Source organism: Ochotona princeps, chromosome 21 (genome assembly GCF_030435755.1).
Source record: "Ochotona princeps isolate mOchPri1 chromosome 21, mOchPri1.hap1, whole genome shotgun sequence".
Taxonomy (NCBI): domain Eukaryota; kingdom Metazoa; phylum Chordata; class Mammalia; order Lagomorpha; family Ochotonidae; genus Ochotona; species Ochotona princeps.
The window spans coordinates 26,052,745-26,070,676 of record NC_080852.1 but is presented as its reverse complement, the minus strand read 5'-3'; the positions used below and the strand labels follow the sequence as shown (position 1 = coordinate 26,070,676).

General features: G+C 59.2%; 1 protein-coding gene across 1 annotated transcript; it reads left to right on the top strand.

Annotated features, from left to right (window-relative positions):
- The first annotated feature begins 1,729 nt into the window (after positions 1 to 1,729).
- Positions 1,730 to 16,148, top strand: SLC38A3 (solute carrier family 38 member 3). Its single transcript, XM_004581488.2, has 16 exons — positions 1,730 to 2,084; positions 9,437 to 9,588; positions 9,674 to 9,755; positions 10,013 to 10,128; positions 10,698 to 10,771; positions 10,853 to 10,945; positions 11,048 to 11,129; positions 12,044 to 12,126; positions 12,218 to 12,276; positions 12,400 to 12,564; positions 12,636 to 12,715; positions 12,998 to 13,098; positions 13,319 to 13,443; positions 13,533 to 13,677; positions 15,097 to 15,200; positions 15,298 to 16,148. Exons 2-16 carry the CDS (start codon positions 9,488 to 9,490, stop codon positions 15,400 to 15,402), a joined length of 1,515 nt encoding a protein of 504 aa, XP_004581545.2. The 5' UTR covers positions 1,730 to 2,084; positions 9,437 to 9,487; the 3' UTR covers positions 15,403 to 16,148.
- Positions 16,149 to 17,932: the final 1,784 nt, after the last annotated feature.

The window sequence follows — 17,932 nt, the reverse complement described above, 5'->3', positions numbered from 1 at the left end:
AGGCCAGGGGACAAGGCAAAGCCATGGAGGGAAACTGAGGTAGCTCAGCTTGGCTGGGGTGGCCCCACGAGTCAGCCGGAAGGGAATTCATCAGTCCTGCAAGTGGAGAGTCCTAACTCCCGGATCTGGGCAGGGAGGGGTTCACCTGGTCCTCTGGGGCATTGCCCTGGTTCCAGGAAGTGGGGCACACAACACCGAGAAGGGCAGCCTGGACAGGGACGGCAGAAGCCCTGGCTGTAATCGGATCAGAGCCAGCGGCTGAGAGGCTAGGGACACAGATGTTCAGGGAATTCCTGCCTCCCTCCATTTACTCCTCCCCCAGATCCTGGTGAGCTCATCCCTACCCTCTTCATGCACCTCTAAGTGCCGACACCCAGAGAGGCCTCCCGTAAAGAGCAAGATCACCCCCAGATCTCTTCTACCAGGCGCCAAGGTTGAGCCCCACTTTCTTTGGAAAGGATGACTACTTAGAGACGGGTCTGGCGAATAGCGTAGTGATTAAAGTCCTCACCTTGCACACACTGGGATCCCACGTGGTCGCTGGTTCTAATCCTGGCGGCCCTGCTTCCCATCCAGTTCCCTGCTTGTGGCCTGGGAAAGCAGTTGAGGATGGTGCAAAGTCTTGGGACCTTGCAACTGCGTGGGAGACCCAGGAGAGCACCAGGCTCCTGGCTGCGGATTGGCTCATCTCCAGCTGTTACGGCCACTTGGGGAGTGAACCATCGGACGGAAGATATTCCTCTGTCTCTCCTCCTCTCTGTAGATCCATCTTTACAATAAAAATAAGCAAGTTTTAAAAAATAATAACTGAGAGATAAGGAGGGGGCAGAGGCATGATTTGGGGGAGCCCCAGGCAAGCCAAGCTTTGTTTCTCTCCGTAATGATCCAGCTCCCATCTCTCCTTTAAAACATCTATTGGTTTGGGCCCGGCGGCGTGGCCTAGCGGCTAAAGTCCTCGCCTTGAAAGCCCCGGGATCCCATATGGGCACCGGTCCGTATCCCGGCAGTTCCACTTCCCATCCAGCTCCCTGCTTGTGGTCTGGGAAAGCAGTCGAGGACGGCCCAAAGCTTTGGGACCCTGCACCCGCGTGGGAGACCCGGAAGAGGTTCCAGGTTCCCGGCTTCGGATCAGCACGCATCGGCCCGTTGCGGCTCACTTGGGGAGTGAATTAATGGACGGAAGATCTTCCTCTCTGTCTCTCCTCCTCTCTGTATATCTGGCTGTAATAAAAGAAATAAATCTTAAAAAAAAAATCTATTGGTTTGAGAAGGAGGATCTTGGTTGACTCCCCCAAAGTTCACACTGGCTGGAACTGGGCCAGGCTCCTCCATAGAGGGCAGAAGCCAGTGCCAGGCCATGCACTAGTGGACATGCGCTTCCAGCTCGAATTGGAGCAGAGATGGGACTCAAACCCTGGCACTGGACATAGGATATAGCCTCCTGAATAGTAGCTGACACGCTGCACCACAACACCCACTCCCTTAAACATTGTTTGGGATCACCACGCCATACCTGAACATTTCCGGGGGAGGGAGGGCACAGTGCCATGTGGAGCACAGGCGTACAATGTAAACTTCTCACTTCAGGCAATAAGCATTTCCCTTCGCTTTCAGCTCTTCCGCCCAATGGAAGCAAGGAGTCCTGCTGCCCCCAGCCCAGCACAACCATGACTGGAGAGGTGGAGGCTCTCCTGCTCCGCGGCCCTTAGCTGAAGACTGCCCAGTGACTTAAGGGAGGTGACAAGTAAAGCTTTTAAAAAATTCAGGGTGCCCAGAGACCTCCGTGAGAATCCCCTAGGGATTCCTACAGGATCCAAGTGAGCCTTCTCTCGGAGCGGCCGAGAGCTCGCACCTGGGGGCTCGCTGCAACTCCTGACGCCCCTTAGCTCCAGGCGGGCCCCGGGCCGGCCCCTCCTTCCTTTGGCCACCACGGGATTGACGGCGGGGGGCGGGCCGGGGGCGGGGCCGGCCGCCCTTCATCCCCTCGCCGCGGCTGCGGCCGTTGCAGCCTTGCGCTCAGCCGGGAGCAGAGCAGACCGCACCGGCCCCAGCGGAGCGCCGCGTGTGCCCACCCACGAGGCCAGGTACCGCTGGGACGTCGGACCCCTTGCCCAGGGGCCCCGGACGGCCCGAGCCGTCCCGTCCACCCTTCGGTCCATCCTCAGGCTGAGGAGAACTTCCCTTAGCCCGCCCGCTCGCGCTCCGGGACCCGGGCAGGCGGCCCCAGCCCCGGGCGCGGCAGAGCCCGGCGCGCTCGGGACACAAGTCTGGAAACCCCGTAGGTCGGGGTCCAGCATGGAGCTTGAGCCGGGTCCGGGCAGCTCACCGCCCGGGCCGTCTCTACAGTGGGACAGGCCGGGACAGAGGCACCCGGAGCCGGGCCCCAGGACGCCTTGCTGGGGGCTCGGGCGGCACCCAATGGGCCTCACGAAGCGGCACGCCCGCGGGGCCGGGCTAGGGAGGGTCCCGCTGGACTACCCCAGAGGGGCCCGGAGGAGTCCCTGGAGCGTTGCCCTCGACGGGCGCCTGACGGGCAACAGCTTCCCGACTGGCACGCCGGGAATCCGGGTATATTTATCCCGCCTGCTGCTGCGTTGGACGGGGGCTTGGGGTACCGATCGGGCCGGGCCTGCCGGGGGAGCCGAGGGGTACACGCAGCCAGCGGGCCTGGCGGGGCGGGCCGCGCGCTCCGCCCTACCTGGCGCCGGGCAGGGTGCAGGAACGCCGCGTGTCCACCGAGGGGAGCGACCCGGCGCGGCTTGCTGGGCCCGCCCCCCACCGGGTTGGTCGGTTGATTGGCCCGAGCAAATGCGTGCGTTTGTTTACACCTGAGCAGGGGGCCAGGGGTGGGGCCTGGGGGGCTCTTCCCTTTCTCCCTGCCATGACCTGAGCCCTGAGCCAGGCTCTGGGTGCCCGAAGGAGGGCCGAGCCACAGGTCCGTGTGTCTCTGGCAATCCTGGAGGACTCCCTGCCTACCCTCTAGGTTGCCCTAGGCGAGGCCCTTTGCCTTCCTCTTCCTACACCATCTGGTTGGGGCTGTTTCTGGTGGAAGGAAAGCCAGTTCCTCTGGCTGCTCAGTGTCTGGGGTATGGACAGCCCGGGAAGTCCGGGGACAGTGCCATTTTGGAAGCGGGTATAAGGACCCAGCAGTGGAAGCCTTCCCACAGGTGGGGCCCTGCCTGGCACACCCTGCCCAGGGCTGTGCTGATTCCAATCCACAAGGGTCATTTCTGCCTTCTTAGGGTTGGGTGGTGGCGGCTGAGCCTCTGGGGAGGGCGGGAACATGTGTGTTTCTTAATTATATCCTGCGCCCAACCGCTGCTTATGCCTCCACGTGCCCTCTGGCCTCCCAAGCCTTGCTGTGTCCAGCGCAGGATCTTTTGGCCCATGTCACCTCCCTCCCATACTCCTGCCCCGCCACAGTCCAGGGTCCCAAGTGACCATGACTTGAGAGCTGATTACTGTTATGCCTGGTCCACTGCCCCAGAGAACAAGTTGGAGGTCCTGGGTAAAGAGTGAAACTGAGGCACACATAAGTGACAGCCTGGGCTGGATCAGGGGAGGCTTTGAAGCTCACCTGCTTCTTGAAAGTCTGGGCTGGCCTAAGGACCCGGTTGGCAGCTTGAGAGGGAAAGGGAGGCGTAATCTTGGTGTGGGTGTGCAGTCCTGGCTGTACACAGATGAGGCCCTGCAGGACAAGGTTTTCCTAGACTCGTGCGATGGGTAAGGTGGTGGGGGAGGCCAGACTGCACATGAAGAGGATTCCAGAGGGCCTTGAACCCTTCCTGTTCATTGAAGCACAAAGGCTGAGCACCCACAGGGTGCCACACGCACACTCAGTGTGGCGAGGGAAAAAGGGATCTCTTGATGTGAATGAGGGGATGGCCCCAGAGCGCAGTGGAGGCTGTGGAGGTCCGGGCAGGGCTGTTGGGCTGTTGGGGGCCGAGGGGAAGGACCAGCTGCTGGGGCAGGAGGGGCTTTCCGGTCGGTGGCCCAGGGTGGCTTGGTTTTGAATTTCCGCTCCACAGGCCATGTCCTGTACACAGCTCTCAGCCGGCACGTCTGCACACGTGTCTGGCCCTCCACTCTCGGGGGGCCAGGCAGACTAACCAGCCCCTCTGTGGGGCTTCTCCCTTGTTCAGGGCCACAGCTGTGGTGTTGGACCAGGGGTCTCTGAGCCTCCAGTCGGGCTGAGCCCATTCTGTGGATGACTTAACACCTGGCTGGTGGGGGCGGCCCTGGCCTCGAGTGCTCCAGGGCTGTGGGAGCAGCCTTCTTCCGGGGCCGCCTCACCTGGGGGTTTGGTCAGCTTGCTCCCACTCCAGCTCTTCTGGGCATGTCTTGCTGCCTCCTTGCCTCTCTGTCTGCACCTGGCTGCCTGGTTGACTACCTTGACCGTTTCTCACGTCCCTGGCTGTCTGTATGGCTGTCTTCCCATTTGAGTATCTGGGTTTTTCCTCTCTGGGTTACTCTGTCTGTCCCAGGCCCACTCTGATCCCCTGTCAGTCCCATAGGTCACGGAGGACACGAGTGACCTCTGTGCTTTTTCCCTCCACACTCGCTCCCTTCCTTCCTTCTGCCGGTCCCTGCTTCTTTCAGACAGCGAATGTCGCCCCTCCTCCAGCCTGGTTTAGCCTTAAGCCCCCCCATGGGGGTCTCTAATAAGTCCTGAACTGCCTGAGGCCCACGCTCCAGCTTTCTATGGGGCCAGAAGTCCGGCTGTCCAAATATTTGGCTGCCTCCAGGGGATTCCGGGTCAGCGGGGAGGAGGATGGGCTGGCTGGCGCAGGGTCTCCCCCTGCCCCTGGGGGTGAAGTGGGGGCACAGTCACGTGATGTCCTCGGCTTCGCCTCAGCAGCACGTCCCTCTCAGCAGGCTAGCGGTGGACAGGAGGGGGAGCTGCTCCTGGCTCCCGCCCAGCCTTGATCCAAAAGGTTCTAGCCTCAACCTGCCACTGGAGTCCCCTTCTGAAGTCCCCCTGAACCAGGCGGGTCTGGGGCTGGGTGGGTGGGTGGCTGAGCCCGGAGCTTCTCTACATCTGTTGTGTGTCTATAAAATGCACCCCGCCACCGGAAAGCCCGCCTTCCGTTCCCCGCTGTGTCTCATCCTCTCAATGCCCAGGACACAGAGGCCCCAACCCCAGCTGCCAGGGCCAAGGGAACCTGGGGCAGGAGAGTATGTGTGGCTGATAGAGCCGCTTGCCCTTCCCAAACTGTGCCCCCTCATGTGTGTGAGCCCTGAGCCCCAGCCCAGGGGTGCTCTCACACTGGCCGCCTGTTGCATCATGGTGCTATGTGGTGGTAGTGAGGAAGGACTAGCATCTACTGGGTTCACAATCTGAAGTGGTGGGCCTGGGAGAAGGACAAGGGGGTCCCTGAGTGCCTGCCCTCCCCTGGAGCTCTGAGCTCAGCAGTCAGGTGCCTATGCCCGTGCATTGTCTATATGTAATTCAGAGGTGCCAGGTGTGTGCGCTATCACCCCTGGCTGAGAGCTTGTCCTAGTAGCCAGAGTCTCCCTGATTCCGAAGCCTGGAAAAGCAGGTGCACTGAGGGACAACAGTTCAAATGGGTGCCAAACCAAGGGAAAGGTAGATGGTAGGGGCAGACTGAACTGGAGCTGAGGGCAGACCTTACTCCCAAGTCTTCCAAATAACCACAGTGAACCTCCCAAGCCAGGCTCAGGCAACCTGGGCCATAGCTGTTGGCTCCATGTGCTCCCCTGGAGCATGTGGCCGTAGGAAGGACCGTGTCCCTGAAGCTGCCCGCTGCTGCAGACCTGCTGAGTCCCTGAGCGTGGGGGAAGGCTCGGAGCTCGGGCCCCAGCAGGGCTATGGTCCCGCGATAGAAAGGTGTGCTTCCCGCAGCTGCTGGTGCAGACAGCCAGCTCTCAGTGGCCTGGATTTCCCAGCCTCGGAATCTTTAATTAGCCAAACTCAACACCTGCACGAGTGTGCCTGACGAATTCTCACCCTGTGACGCCCGCGTGGGCAGGCGCTGCCTGCTGCGCGGCCCCTGGGGCTCCTGGCCTTTATCTTCCCGAAAAGCAAACAGGCCCCAGGGCAGTGGCCTGGTCATGACAGATGCCACTCTGATGACTTGCCCAAGGTCATGACCGTCTCTGCATCCCGGAACCTGACCCTTCTCTGGGCACCCATGGTCTGTTCTGGGAATGTGAAGGTCTGGGGAAGACTCCTCACTCTCTCCCTGGCTTTGGCCAAGCCCCAGGGAGTCCTGAGATGTTGGGGGACACAGAGGTGCAGAGTAGGAAATACCCACCCAGAAGCAGGACAGGGGACTTTGCAGTCCCTCTCTCCCCTGGGCTTCCCCATCGTGGCCAGGATTGGCTGGCAACTCCAGTGGCAGGAGCTTCTCCCAGTGGACCTTAACACCTGCTATGGAGGAGCCTGGGCAGACACAAGACTGAGAGAGGGGAGCTCCTCTGAAAAGGCTGGTGGCCCCAGCAATGGCCAGAGACCCACGGACTAGGCCGGTGTCAACCCCTCCTAGGGGCCCCAGCCCAGCCCTACGGCAAAGTTCAGGCTCTTTGACTTGGTCAGTCTTTTTGTGCATTTGCTGTCACAAAACCTGCATCTCATCCTTAAGTCGTCTTTGCGCCATTCCATAAGATCTTTGCTCAAGCTGTGCCTCCTGCCTTGCATTTTCTTTCTTGCTCAATGCCTCAGGGACACCTATTGGGATTGTATCACCTCTAGAAAGCTTGCCTGCATGCCTCCCTCCCTCCCCCTGTCTTCATTTCCTTTGTAAGATTTATTTTTATTGGAAAGGCAGAGTTCTATAGAAAAGCAAAGAGAGAGATCTTCCATCTGCTGGCTCACTCCCCAAATAGCCGCAATGACTGGAGCTGGGCCAATCTGAGACCAGGAGCCAGGAACTTCTTCTTGGTCTCCTCCTTGAGGTCCAAGACCTTGAGCCATTCTCTGCAGCTTTTCCAGATCATAAGCAGGGAACTAGAAGAGAAGTGGAGCAAGCTGGGAACTGGCACCCATACAGGATGCTGGTGCTGCAGGAGCAGGTGCAGGCTACTATACCAAGTGCCAGCTCTTCTTCTTAAAAACATTTGTGATGTCAAGTGTTTGGTACAGTGGTAAAGTCACTTCTTGGGTTGCCTACATCTATATTGAAACGCCTGGTTCAAACCCCAGCTACTTTACTCCTGAGTCCAGCTCTCTGCTAATGTCTATGCTGGGAAGCAGCTGGTGCTGGATCCCCGCTAATCATGTGAGGATACCCAGAGTGAGCTCTGGGCTCCTGGCTTGGGTTTGGCCTGGGCTTGGCTGTAGTGGACACTTGGGGAGTGAACCAGCAGATAGAAGATCTCTGTCCCTGTGTCTGTGCCTGTATATTCAATCCTCAAACGCCTGTGACAGCCCAGGCTGGTTTGCGTATTAGCAGGAAGCTGGACTTAGGAGCAGAGCCAGGACCCAAGTCCAAGTGCTCCATTATCAAACAGTAGCATCCCAAGAGGTGTCCTAACTGCCGCACTAAATGCCTGCCCACCCTTTGTTTGAGTCCCGATACCTCATGGCTCACACTCAGTTGTAGCAGGAGCTGTGAGGTGTGGGGCAGGTGTATTCCATGATCTCAGGCCAACCAGAAATGCAGCCAAGACTGCTTGGGAGTCAGTGTTAGCCACCAGGCTCCCAGGGTCTAAGCCCCTGACCTATACAAGGCCTGGGGAAGAACCTGGGTCAGCGCCCCATGCACTTCTCGTGGTCTGCCTGGAGGCAAGTGGGTGGTGTCTGGGGTCCTGATGGACACCTTGGCACCCCTAGACACACCAGCCCAGGCAGGCCCCGGGGGGCCTCAATTATTAAGGCAGAGAAGGATGCTTTGTCCAAGCTGCCGACTCAGCATACTCCAAGGGCTTGCCCCAGCTTGCCCAGGGCTAGGGGGCTGGGTGAGGGCAACCCCAGCTTAGTGCCAGGGCACACACTGGAGTGACTCTGAAAGCGGGTCCTGGTACCTCCATGCCCAGTGGCGTGAGGCTCCATGGGATGGCGCTGATGGGATGGCTTAGGACAGGGGCATGAAACCACATTGGCCTACGGGAAGGAGGCTGATTAGAGGGGTTAGCATGGTCACGGTCCTGAGTAAGCAGGGCTGGCATTGGAGGAAGCATGGGCATGTTTGAGAGGTGGGAGAATGCCTGGTATAGGGTGTTCAGGGTGAAGGTTCCCAGAGTCAAAACTTGGGCCTAGGAAGAAGTAGGGGAAGGGGCTGCCATCTCCCTAAGGCCTGAGCCCACCCCACCCCCCATTCACCCTGAGCCCAGGGCGCTCAGCTGGAGCCCTGTGCTGAGCCAGTTTCAAGGACAAACTGAGATCTGGAGTGGGAATGGGGGTCGGACAGGCTGTGGGGCCCCCAGCCTCAGGACTAAGGTCTAAAGGTCCTGCCTGGCCATGTTGTCCTCCCCAGGCCTGGCCTGGCCTAAGCCTGCCCACCCGCCCGCCAGCCCATCTGGCCTTCAGGATGTCCTTAAGGCCCTAGGGGCACAGTGCCCAGCCACCTTCCGGGCATGAGGTGGCCAACTCCTGGCCCCAGCAATGGGCGAGGGGCCAGGGTGTTGCCTGGGCAACGTGTGGCTTCGTAGCTGGCCAAGGCCATGCACCCTGGACCTGTTGCCCTGGGGAGCGGGGGCTCTGGCTGGAGGGGTCATCCCTGGGTGGTGGGTACCTGAGGGCTCCCTGGCAGAGGAGGCGAATATTGAAGGTGAGCAGGGTTGGGTGGGGAATGAGGCCTTTATGTGGCTCAGAGAACTGGGCCTTGGAGCGCCCATTTCCTGGAAGGGCCTGAAGGGCCCATTGCCATGGCCAGCAGGGAAGGGCCCAGGTGTCCAAGCCACCCAGTGCCGCCTTAGTCCTCCTGGCTCCGGCAGGAGGGGCGGGAGGGGGCAGCCTCTGCGCCTGCCGTTCCCAGCGCCAGCTCCCAGCCCATAGAGGGCCCTTTGTTCTGGCTGCCAGCAGTGCCCGCCGGGCGGCTGGGAACAGGGCCCACAGCCCTCACCCTCTCCTGAGGCCTCCAGGCGTCGGGCACTGCCATTCTAGGTTGGCCAGGAGGCCCCTGGCGCACAAGGCCAGTGCGGGAAGCCGACTCGCAGGACTCACGTCAAGGAGGAGAGCCCGTCCAGAGTGTACACCCGCCGTGGGGGCTGGGGGCCTGATGCCAGGGGGCGTGGCCTCAGGTGACCCTCAGTGCACACATGGGAACCTGAGGGCCCATTCAGGCTGTGTGTGTGTGTGTGTTATATCCTGGCGGAAAGACCAGGGTAGCTTAGCTGTCTGGGCTTAGTTCCTCTGAAAGGCACATCCTTAAAGAGGCAGCAGGTGGACTACCTTGTACCTTAGTGTTTAGAGTAACCCCCTGAGGGCTGTGGGCTGGAGCAGGCAGATGACCTGAGGGACTGACTGCTCCCGCAGATACCTGACGGTGGGTGTGAGAGCAGAGCTGCTGGCGGTGGGGCCTGAGTCATGGAGACGTCTCTGCAGACCGAGATGGTAGAGCTGGTGCCCAATGGCAAGCCCTCGGAGGGGCTGCTCCCTGCCAGCTCACCTGCAGCTGTGCACCAACGGTGAGTGCAACGGGGGCCTGGGGCAGGACAGGTCAGGAAGTACAAGGGGCTAGAGCTGAGCTGCCTGTCCTGGCTGTGCCCACAGGGCCGAGGACCTTGGACAAGGCTGTACCGAGGGCAAGGGCTTCCTACAGAAAAGCTCCGGCAAGGAGCCGCACTTCACCGACGTGAGCTGGGCTGTGTGCTGTGACTGGGAGGCTCGGTGGGGAGCAGGGATGCAGTAGGTGCCCTCCCTAGGGTAGCAGTGGGCACTGGGGGACAGAAAAGAGGGAGTATACTGTGAACCCCCAAGCCTTGCTGACTGATCGCCCGCCCTCACCACCCTGCCCCAGTGCCTGGAGAAAGGCAAGGGGGACACACCGCGACACCCCCAAGCCTCACTGACTGATTGCCCACTCTTGCCACACCACCCTGGTGTCTACAGTTTGAGGGGAAGACGTCGTTCGGGATGTCGGTGTTCAACCTCAGCAATGCCATCATGGGCAGCGGCATCCTGGGGCTCGCCTATGCCATGGCCAACACAGGCATCATCCTTTTCCTGTGAGTGTTCTCTACAAGCTTCCTAGACGGGGAGCCCTCAGTGAGCTGCTGAGCCTGGACTTCCAGCAACCCCCACCTCCCACACTGCCCCCGCCCCATCTCGAAGCCCAGGCCACAGTGGGTGGGTACTTCATTCACCAAGCAGAAACCACGGCTGGAAAAACACCACTAGCCAAATAGAGCTGTCTGCCCTATAAACTCTCTGAGGTCACGGCAAGGGCCAACTGCACAGGCCCAAGTCTGTCCTTTCACTGTGGTTACATGTGATGGCCAAAACCCGTGGCCAGGCCCTGTGCGGGCACACGTGTCATTGGCCTGGGGGCCCTGCCCTGCAGCCTGGAGAGAAAACATGTTTGTATCAATGGCTCAGGAGACAAAGCCCTTGAAGGGCACCCTTGACCTCTTTGGGTCATGTCCAAGCCGGGGCCTGAAGCCCACTGAGCTTGTGTCCATGCCTGCTGGGAGTTTCACACACTCAAGTCCCAGACCACCCCAGACAGCCTCTTGGAGTCTCTCAGCCTCAACCCACCAGGGCAGCCCCACAGCCTCTTTCCCTCCATTGTCCTCAGGTTCCTGTTAACAGCCGTCGCCCTACTCTCCAGCTACTCCATCCACCTGCTTCTCAAGTCCTCGGGGATTGTGGGTGAGTCTCTGCCAGGCCCGGAAAGGGATGGAGCTGGCTGGGAGTGGCTCACCTGACTGTGCTGACCCCCTGTTCCCATAGGCATTCGTGCCTATGAGCAGCTGGGCTACCGCGCTTTCGGTACCCCAGGAAAGCTGGCAGCGGCCCTGGCCATCACACTACAGAACATTGGAGGTAAGACAGCAGGTGGGGCGATGGCGGGCCCTTGGGTGGGCGGTGGGCGGTGGGAGGGTCTGAGGTCCAGTTCACCTGACTGACCCACACCACTCCCCACAGCCATGTCCAGCTACCTGTACATCATCAAGTCGGAGCTACCCCTGGTCATCCAGACCTTTCTGAACATGGAGGACAAAACCTCGTGAGCCCCCAGCAAGGGCAGCTGGGAGGGAGGCCCAGCCTGGGTTGGTGGGAGAGCCTGGACAGGCCAGGAGAGGCACAGAGAGCAGCCAACAGGGGCAATAGTCAGTACCTACACACCTGACTCCTAAGGGAAAAGCCCCCGGGAGGGAATGTATGACGCTGAGGATGCTGCCTTCTGGCCCCGGAGCCAGCCTGACAGCACAAGTGCCTCAGGCTTAGCTCTAAGCACCTGCTATTCCTGACCGTGGGGCCAGCTCCACCTCCAGAAGCTTAAGCCCAGGGTGTCCCAGTTGCCTATCACTGTAGCCAGCACTGACCAACACCCACTGTGCTCCGTGAGGACAACTGGGCCTTGCTCTTCTCGGCTCAGCCTGGGCAAGCAAAGGGGCTGTGAGACTAGGAAGGGCTCAGGGACAGACACAGAGCCAGGAGTGTTCCCTGGGGCCCCAAGAGACCTTTCCCAGTCTTCCAGTATGGCCTTATCACCTTATTGTGTCCACTGGGGAGTATAGAGGAGGACAGCAGGAAGCAAAAAGAAGATGCTAGATGGGACCAGAAGGAGCACAGACTATTAGCAAGTCCCCTAGACTCCAGGGAGAAAAGCACGACTTCTTTCAGAGCCTGTTCCCTCCACTGGACACGCTCAGGAGGCTGGCCCAATCCTGAAAGCTAGTAATGATTTTAATCCTAAAGGTTCCCAGATGTGGACTGCCTCCAGGGGACCCCCTTTGTCCTCCCATCACCCCGGGGAGTCCTGGATGAATGCCCACTTTGCAGCTGGGGAAAGACACAGATTCATGTGGGGGTGGGGAAGTCATTCAGTGGCACTCCCGGTAACCCCACTGCAGACAGGCAGGTGACACTTCCTCAGGCTGGGTGGGCTCTGACCCAGCCCTCCCCCCAACCCTGCAGAGACTGGTACCTGAATGGGAACTATCTGGTGATCCTGGTCTCAGTCACAGTCATCCTGCCCCTGGCACTGATGCGACAGCTCGGTGAGTGTGGCAGGGACAAGCCCCAGAAGAGGTGTTGCCAGGCTCTGGAGCAACGGACCTCCAGTCTCACAGCCCTCCTTGCACTTCACAGGCTACCTGGGCTACTCCAGTGGCTTCTCCCTGAGCTGCATGGTGTTCTTTCTGATTGCGGTCAGTCGCCAGGGGTCCTCTGGCAGAGGGAGGGCCTGAGCTAGATGTGGCTTCGCAGCTTCTTCACCGACAGCCTAGTCTGGCTCTAAGACCCTCAGTCCCTCCCTTCCTCCTTGCATGCAGGTCATCTACAAAAAGTTCCAAGTGCCCTGTCCGCTGCCCCTCAGCTCAGCCAATGTCACAGGCAATATCAGCCACGTGGATGTGATTGAAGGGAAAGTGCACCTGCCAGGCGAGGCTGAAGCTGCAGCTCTCTGTACCCCAAGCTACTTCACGCTCAACTCACAGGTCCCAGCAGGCCTGGGTAGGGACGGGACCCAAGGTGGGGGTCACCGTGACACGACCTCATGTTTCCCCAGACAGCCTACACCATCCCCATTATGGCATTCGCCTTTGTCTGCCACCCTGAGGTGCTGCCCATCTACACCGAGCTCAAAGAGTAGGTGCTGGGCCGAGAAGGGAGGTGTGGGCTGCCTGGAGCCGCTTTGGGGCATGTGGATATGGCTCTAGGTGGGGAGACCAAGGGGGAGAGGGCCAGGACGGGCTACTGGGACCAAGTCACTTTGATGGAAGATCTCTCCACAAGGGGAGATTGGGGACAAGAAGGAGGCTCTCTCAGCGAATGAACGGTGAGATGGGGCACCAGAGGGATCCCGATACCTGTGAGGGTCTCCTGATGTGGCCTAGCTTGCCACTAAACCCATCACACACTGTCCCACAGCCCCTCCAAGAAGAAAATGCAGCATATCTCCAACCTCTCCATCTCGGTCATGTATGTCATGTACTTCCTGGCTGCCCTCTTTGGCTACCTCACCTTCTACGGTATGGCTGTACCATGGGGGCAGAGGCCAGGCTGGGGTGGGGACTGGTCTGTAGCCCTGGGACCCTGCATGCATACCTTAGGCACTGACTAGGTGCATGCTGCCTGATTGTGCCCTGTGGCAGTGGAGGCGGTTCTGAGTGACACCCTGAGGGTTACCCAACCTGCCCTCAGCAATCCCCGAAACCTGTCCACTAACTGCCCCATCCCTGGCTGTGGCAGATGGAGTGGAATCAGAGCTGCTGCACACCTACAGCAAGGTGGATCCATTCGACGTGCTCATCCTGTGCGTGCGGGTGGCCGTGCTGACGGCTGTCACCCTCACCGTGCCAATCGTTCTCTTTCCAGTGAGCTGACGGACTGGGAGTGGGACCCAAGGGGGAGGTGGGGCGAAAGGGGCAACTGAGCTAATCTCTGTCTTCCCTCGCCACTCCAGGTGCGCCGGGCTATCCAGCAGATGCTGTTCCAGGACCAGGAGTTCAACTGGCTGAGACACATACTCATTGCCACAGGCCTGCTCACGTGTATCAACCTGCTAGTCATCTTTGCCCCCAACATCCTGGGCATCTTTGGGGTCATTGGTGAGGGTCTGGCCCTGCAGTGGAAGTAGGGGTATCCTGACAGAGAATTTCACAGCTGCAAATGCCAGCTGATTGCTGAGTTCATGCCCAACATTTAAGTGATGGCTGCTGGCAGTTTAGCCTCCCCTCTGAGCTTTTGTCCTTAAAATAATCCTTCTTCCCTGCCAAGATTTTTGTTTGTTTATTGAAAGTTATATAGAGAGTAGACAGAGAGATCTTCCAGTACTGGTTCACTCCCCAAATAGCTTCAACGGCAAGGGCTGGGCTAGGTCAAAAAAGCCAGGAACCCAAAGCTTCTTCAGGGTCTTTCATGTGGGTACAAGGGCCCAAGCTCTTGGGCCTTCCTCCTCTACTTTCCCAGGAACATTAGCAGGGAGCTAGATCAGAAGTGGAGCAGCTGAGACCTGAACCAGCACTGATATGAGATGCTGGTGTGGGCTATACCACAGTGCCTGTTTCTTAAGGCAATTCTAATCCCTCTTGGGGGCTGAGAACCACTGAGTCAGGCCAGTTTGCTGAAGTACAGGGCGGACCTCCAGGGTCAGGGGCCTCCGCCAAGGCTGTTATCCCCATTTCACGTATGAGGAAATGAAGTTTAGGGTGACAGCAGGAGTAACAGGGCCACACCATTGCAGAGCAAGGAGCCTTGAGTTAGCAAAGATCGTCAGCCTCCAGGTGTGGTGTTCTGTGACAGGCCTTGTGCCCTCTGGGGCTCAGAGCTAGACCATTAACCAATCTAGGGGCCTTCTAGGGGCAACTCAGCTCAGGAGCCTGGCTCCCAGCCCAGCACACAAAATCTAAGTCAAAAAGAAAGGATTCGGCATGGTGGCCTAGTGGCTAAAAGTCCTTGCCTTGCACAAACCGGGATCCCATATGGGTGCCAGTTCTAATCCCCAGAGGCCCCACTTCCCATCCGGCTCCCTGCTTGTGGCCTGGGAAAGCAGTGGAGGATGGCCCAAAGCCTTAGGACCCTGCACCAGCGTGGGAGACCCAGAAGAAGCTCCTGGTTCCTGGCTTTGGATCAGCGCAGCACCGACCATTGTGGTCACTTGGGGAGTGAATCATTGGACAGAAGATCTTCCTCGTTGTCTCTCCTCTCTGTATATCTGACTTTGCAATAAAATTAATCTTTAGAAAAAAAAAAGAAGGAAAAGAAAGGATACTTCGGCTGCAGGAACTGGGTACATTGCTGGAGCAGCTGAACTTAGGAGCCCACATACCAAACCCTCACCTCCTCCACCCTCCACTTCCCGGAGGTGGTGTGGGGTTAGAGAACCAGGGGAGAGGTGCTCTGGTGGCATCTCAACAGGAAGCTCCCCCAACAAGGAAGGCCTGGCCAGTTGTCCCAAAGAGTCCAGCCTCAGATCTGAGCCAGTCGGTGGACCCGCCCCACAGGGGGCCTTGCTTTGCTCTCTGCAGGTGCTACATCTGCCCCCTGTCTCATCTTCATCTTCCCGGCCGTCTTCTACTTCCGGATCATGCCCACTGAAAAGGAGCCTGTGAGATCCACTCCAAAAATCCTGGTGAGTGAGGCCGCTGTGGGGGCGGAGGGCGAGGCCGGGCTGGGGGGTCGCCCTCACCCTCACCCTAGGCCTAACTTTCCTTCTGACCCCCCCACAGGCCCTTTGTTTTGCTCTTCTTGGACTCTTGCTAATGATCATGAGCCTGAGTTTCATCATCATTGACTGGGTCTCGGGGACCAAACAGCCCGGAGGAAACCACTAGGGTGGCCCCATCCTGTTGTGTCTCCACATCCTAGCACCCCTACCCCCCTGTACAGTGACCAGCAGCAGGGAGAAAGACCAGGCAGAAAGCAAACACTGTGGCCTTCACCCCGCCCCATGTCCTCTCTGTGGAAGGTCTTTGTTGAGGATCCAGGACCAAGGCCCCTGGGCTACCCTCCTGCTGCGCTTTAGAGCGGCAGGGGCTTCCTGAGCTGGGGGCAGGGTGGGGCCATGGCCTCAGATCCTGCCTAAACCCTCATCCTTCCTGGCACAAGTGTGTACACTGTGGCCCAGCAGCCACCTTCTAAGGTCCCAGCCTCTGGGGGGCAAACAAAGCCAGAACCCAGACCTGTAGCTAGGCTGGGCCTTCACCCTATGGTCTCATCTCCCCAGCCCCTTTGTGGTCCCTCCTCCAGTCCCCTGGGCAGACACTGGGCTCAGTTCTGTGGGATCCTCTAGGCTCCTTTGTCCATCCCCTCCTCATCTGGAGGTGCTCCAGAGCTGGGCTTACCAGGTTCTGCAGAGTGGGGCTGGTGTGGGCACCCCCACCTCCAAGACCCTTGGCCCTGTCCCTTCACCAGCCCTCCGGGGAGGCTGGGACTCCCCCCTGCCCAGCCTGGGTTGAAGCTGACATTCCACTGCAGGGAAAAGGGAGAGGCTGGGGCCTACCGCATCCCTCCCCAGGGGCCAGCCTGGGGCTGGGGTGGCGAGGTTGGCAGCCCCTTTTATAAATATTCTACATCTTAAGACTGGTTGTGATGCATATTCTTGGTTGTAATGCATATTCTTGTCTGGGTACATGAAAAGTGGAGTGGGGACCAGGACATGGATGGGGAGAGAAGACTGCATCTCCTCGCCTGGGGTGAGGAAGGGGATAGGGTGAGACTCCCCAAACCCACCCTTCCACATGCTGCCTCCCAAAGCCGCCAGTGGCACGCTCAGACCCGGCCCTGGGCCTGGGCCAAGCTGAGCACAGACCTGCTTTCTCACGGATGAGGTGGGGAGGAATTAATGAGGCCCCAGGAAGTGGGACAGAGAGAGAGGCCTTTGGAAGGAGGGGACGTGAGGTGCATCCCCAGCAGCCACAGGAGGGTCTGAGCAAGGGGCAGTAGGGGGCCCTGAGCAAGTCCCAGCAGAGGCCTCCCGCTTCTGCCTGGCTGCTGTGCAAGCTGGACAGAAGTCCAGAGATCCTGCATCCACGAGTGAAGCCTTTCATTCCCAGGAATGTGAATGAAGGTGGGTTGAGCCCAGCATACCCCTCCATCCCCGCCACACACCCAACCCACAGCAGGACACTGAGTGACAGGAGGAGGGGATGTCCGAGGCAGGGTAAGGGCTGCGAGAGGACAGAGCAGCCCCAGGTGGCCTGGCCCCGGTGGGACTGGGACGCTAGCCACCGCCTTGGGCAGGCCCATACCAGCCACAACCCAGCGGGATGGAGCTGACTGGACTTTGGCACTGAATTCTCATTAACAAGAGACCCTGCACCAGGCGAGGCCACCAGGGAAAAGGCAGCAGGAAAGACCCAGTTTGAACTTGCAAGGCAGCTGCCAGCTTGGGGAAGTTCTGGAGAAAGAACTTCCTCAAGCCCATGGCCACTGGGTCTGCAGCAATACCAGCTGGGCTGAGGGGGCTTCCTGAATCCCATTCCCTCAACCGTCAGGTGCCTCTCTGCAGCCTGGAGACTCACCCAGGCAAACAGCTGGACACTGGCCTAGAGGTGGCCACAGCCTGGGGCCCGCCGGGCACGAAAGGCTACGCTCGGGGGCATCTCCGGCTGCTTTCCCACCATGTCAGGTGTACCCTGCCTCAAGTGATAGCTTTAGCAAGTGAGGAGTGGGCAGCAGGTGCCAGCAGGTGCCAGCCTGCAGGAGACAGAGATGTGGCTGTGACGACAGAGTCCACTGCCAAGCGCCCATCTGACTATGTGCAAACATGCACCCCTCACCTTGCTCCGTGAGTGGGTCTGCAGGCCCTGGGCAGCCCGGAGCCTTTTTCTGAATTTTGAAGAATTTCCCTAAGTTGGGAATGTTGGCAGTTCAGAGCGGCCAAGAGTCCAGTGCAGAAGTCTTCTTGGTTGCTTGTCCCTGTTTGTCCTCTGACTACTTGTGATGGAAAAGGAAGAGGACATGGTCCAGGAGAAGGGGCAGCAGCTCTGACCCTGAGCTCCCTGCTCACTGTGCATACACACACACACACACACACGTGCCTGGTGGTGACAAGGGAGTCACTCCCTCCCTCAACAAGGATTTGTGTAGCTTTCCTCTGTGCTGGGCGCTTGGCTGGCACCTGCATACACAGTGATGAGCAGAGGGGAATCCCTGCTTTCCCTGTACCTGAGTCTAGAGGGGGATTGGACTCCCAACAGGAGCAGTACGCGTCAGCCCTGTGTTTTGGCACACAAAGGCGTTCCGGGCATGGGGGTGGGGCAGTGGGGCATGGGGCACAGGAGGTGCGGCAGGGTGGGGCTCCCTGAGACACTCAAATCTTTTTATTTCTGGACTCAGCATGGTGGGCTGCCTACATGCCGT

Coding starts and splice junctions, on each gene's coding strand:
- SLC38A3 (XM_004581488.2), top strand. CDS start 9,488: ATGGAGACGTCTCTGCAGACCGAGATGGTAGAGCTGGTGCCCAATGGC. Junction 12,565..12,635: donor ACTTCACGCTCAACTCACAG/GTCCCAGCAGGC, acceptor ATGTTTCCCCAG/ACAGCCTACACCATCCCCAT. Junction 13,099..13,318: donor TGGCTACCTCACCTTCTACG/GTATGGCTGTAC, acceptor TGGCTGTGGCAG/ATGGAGTGGAATCAGAGCTG.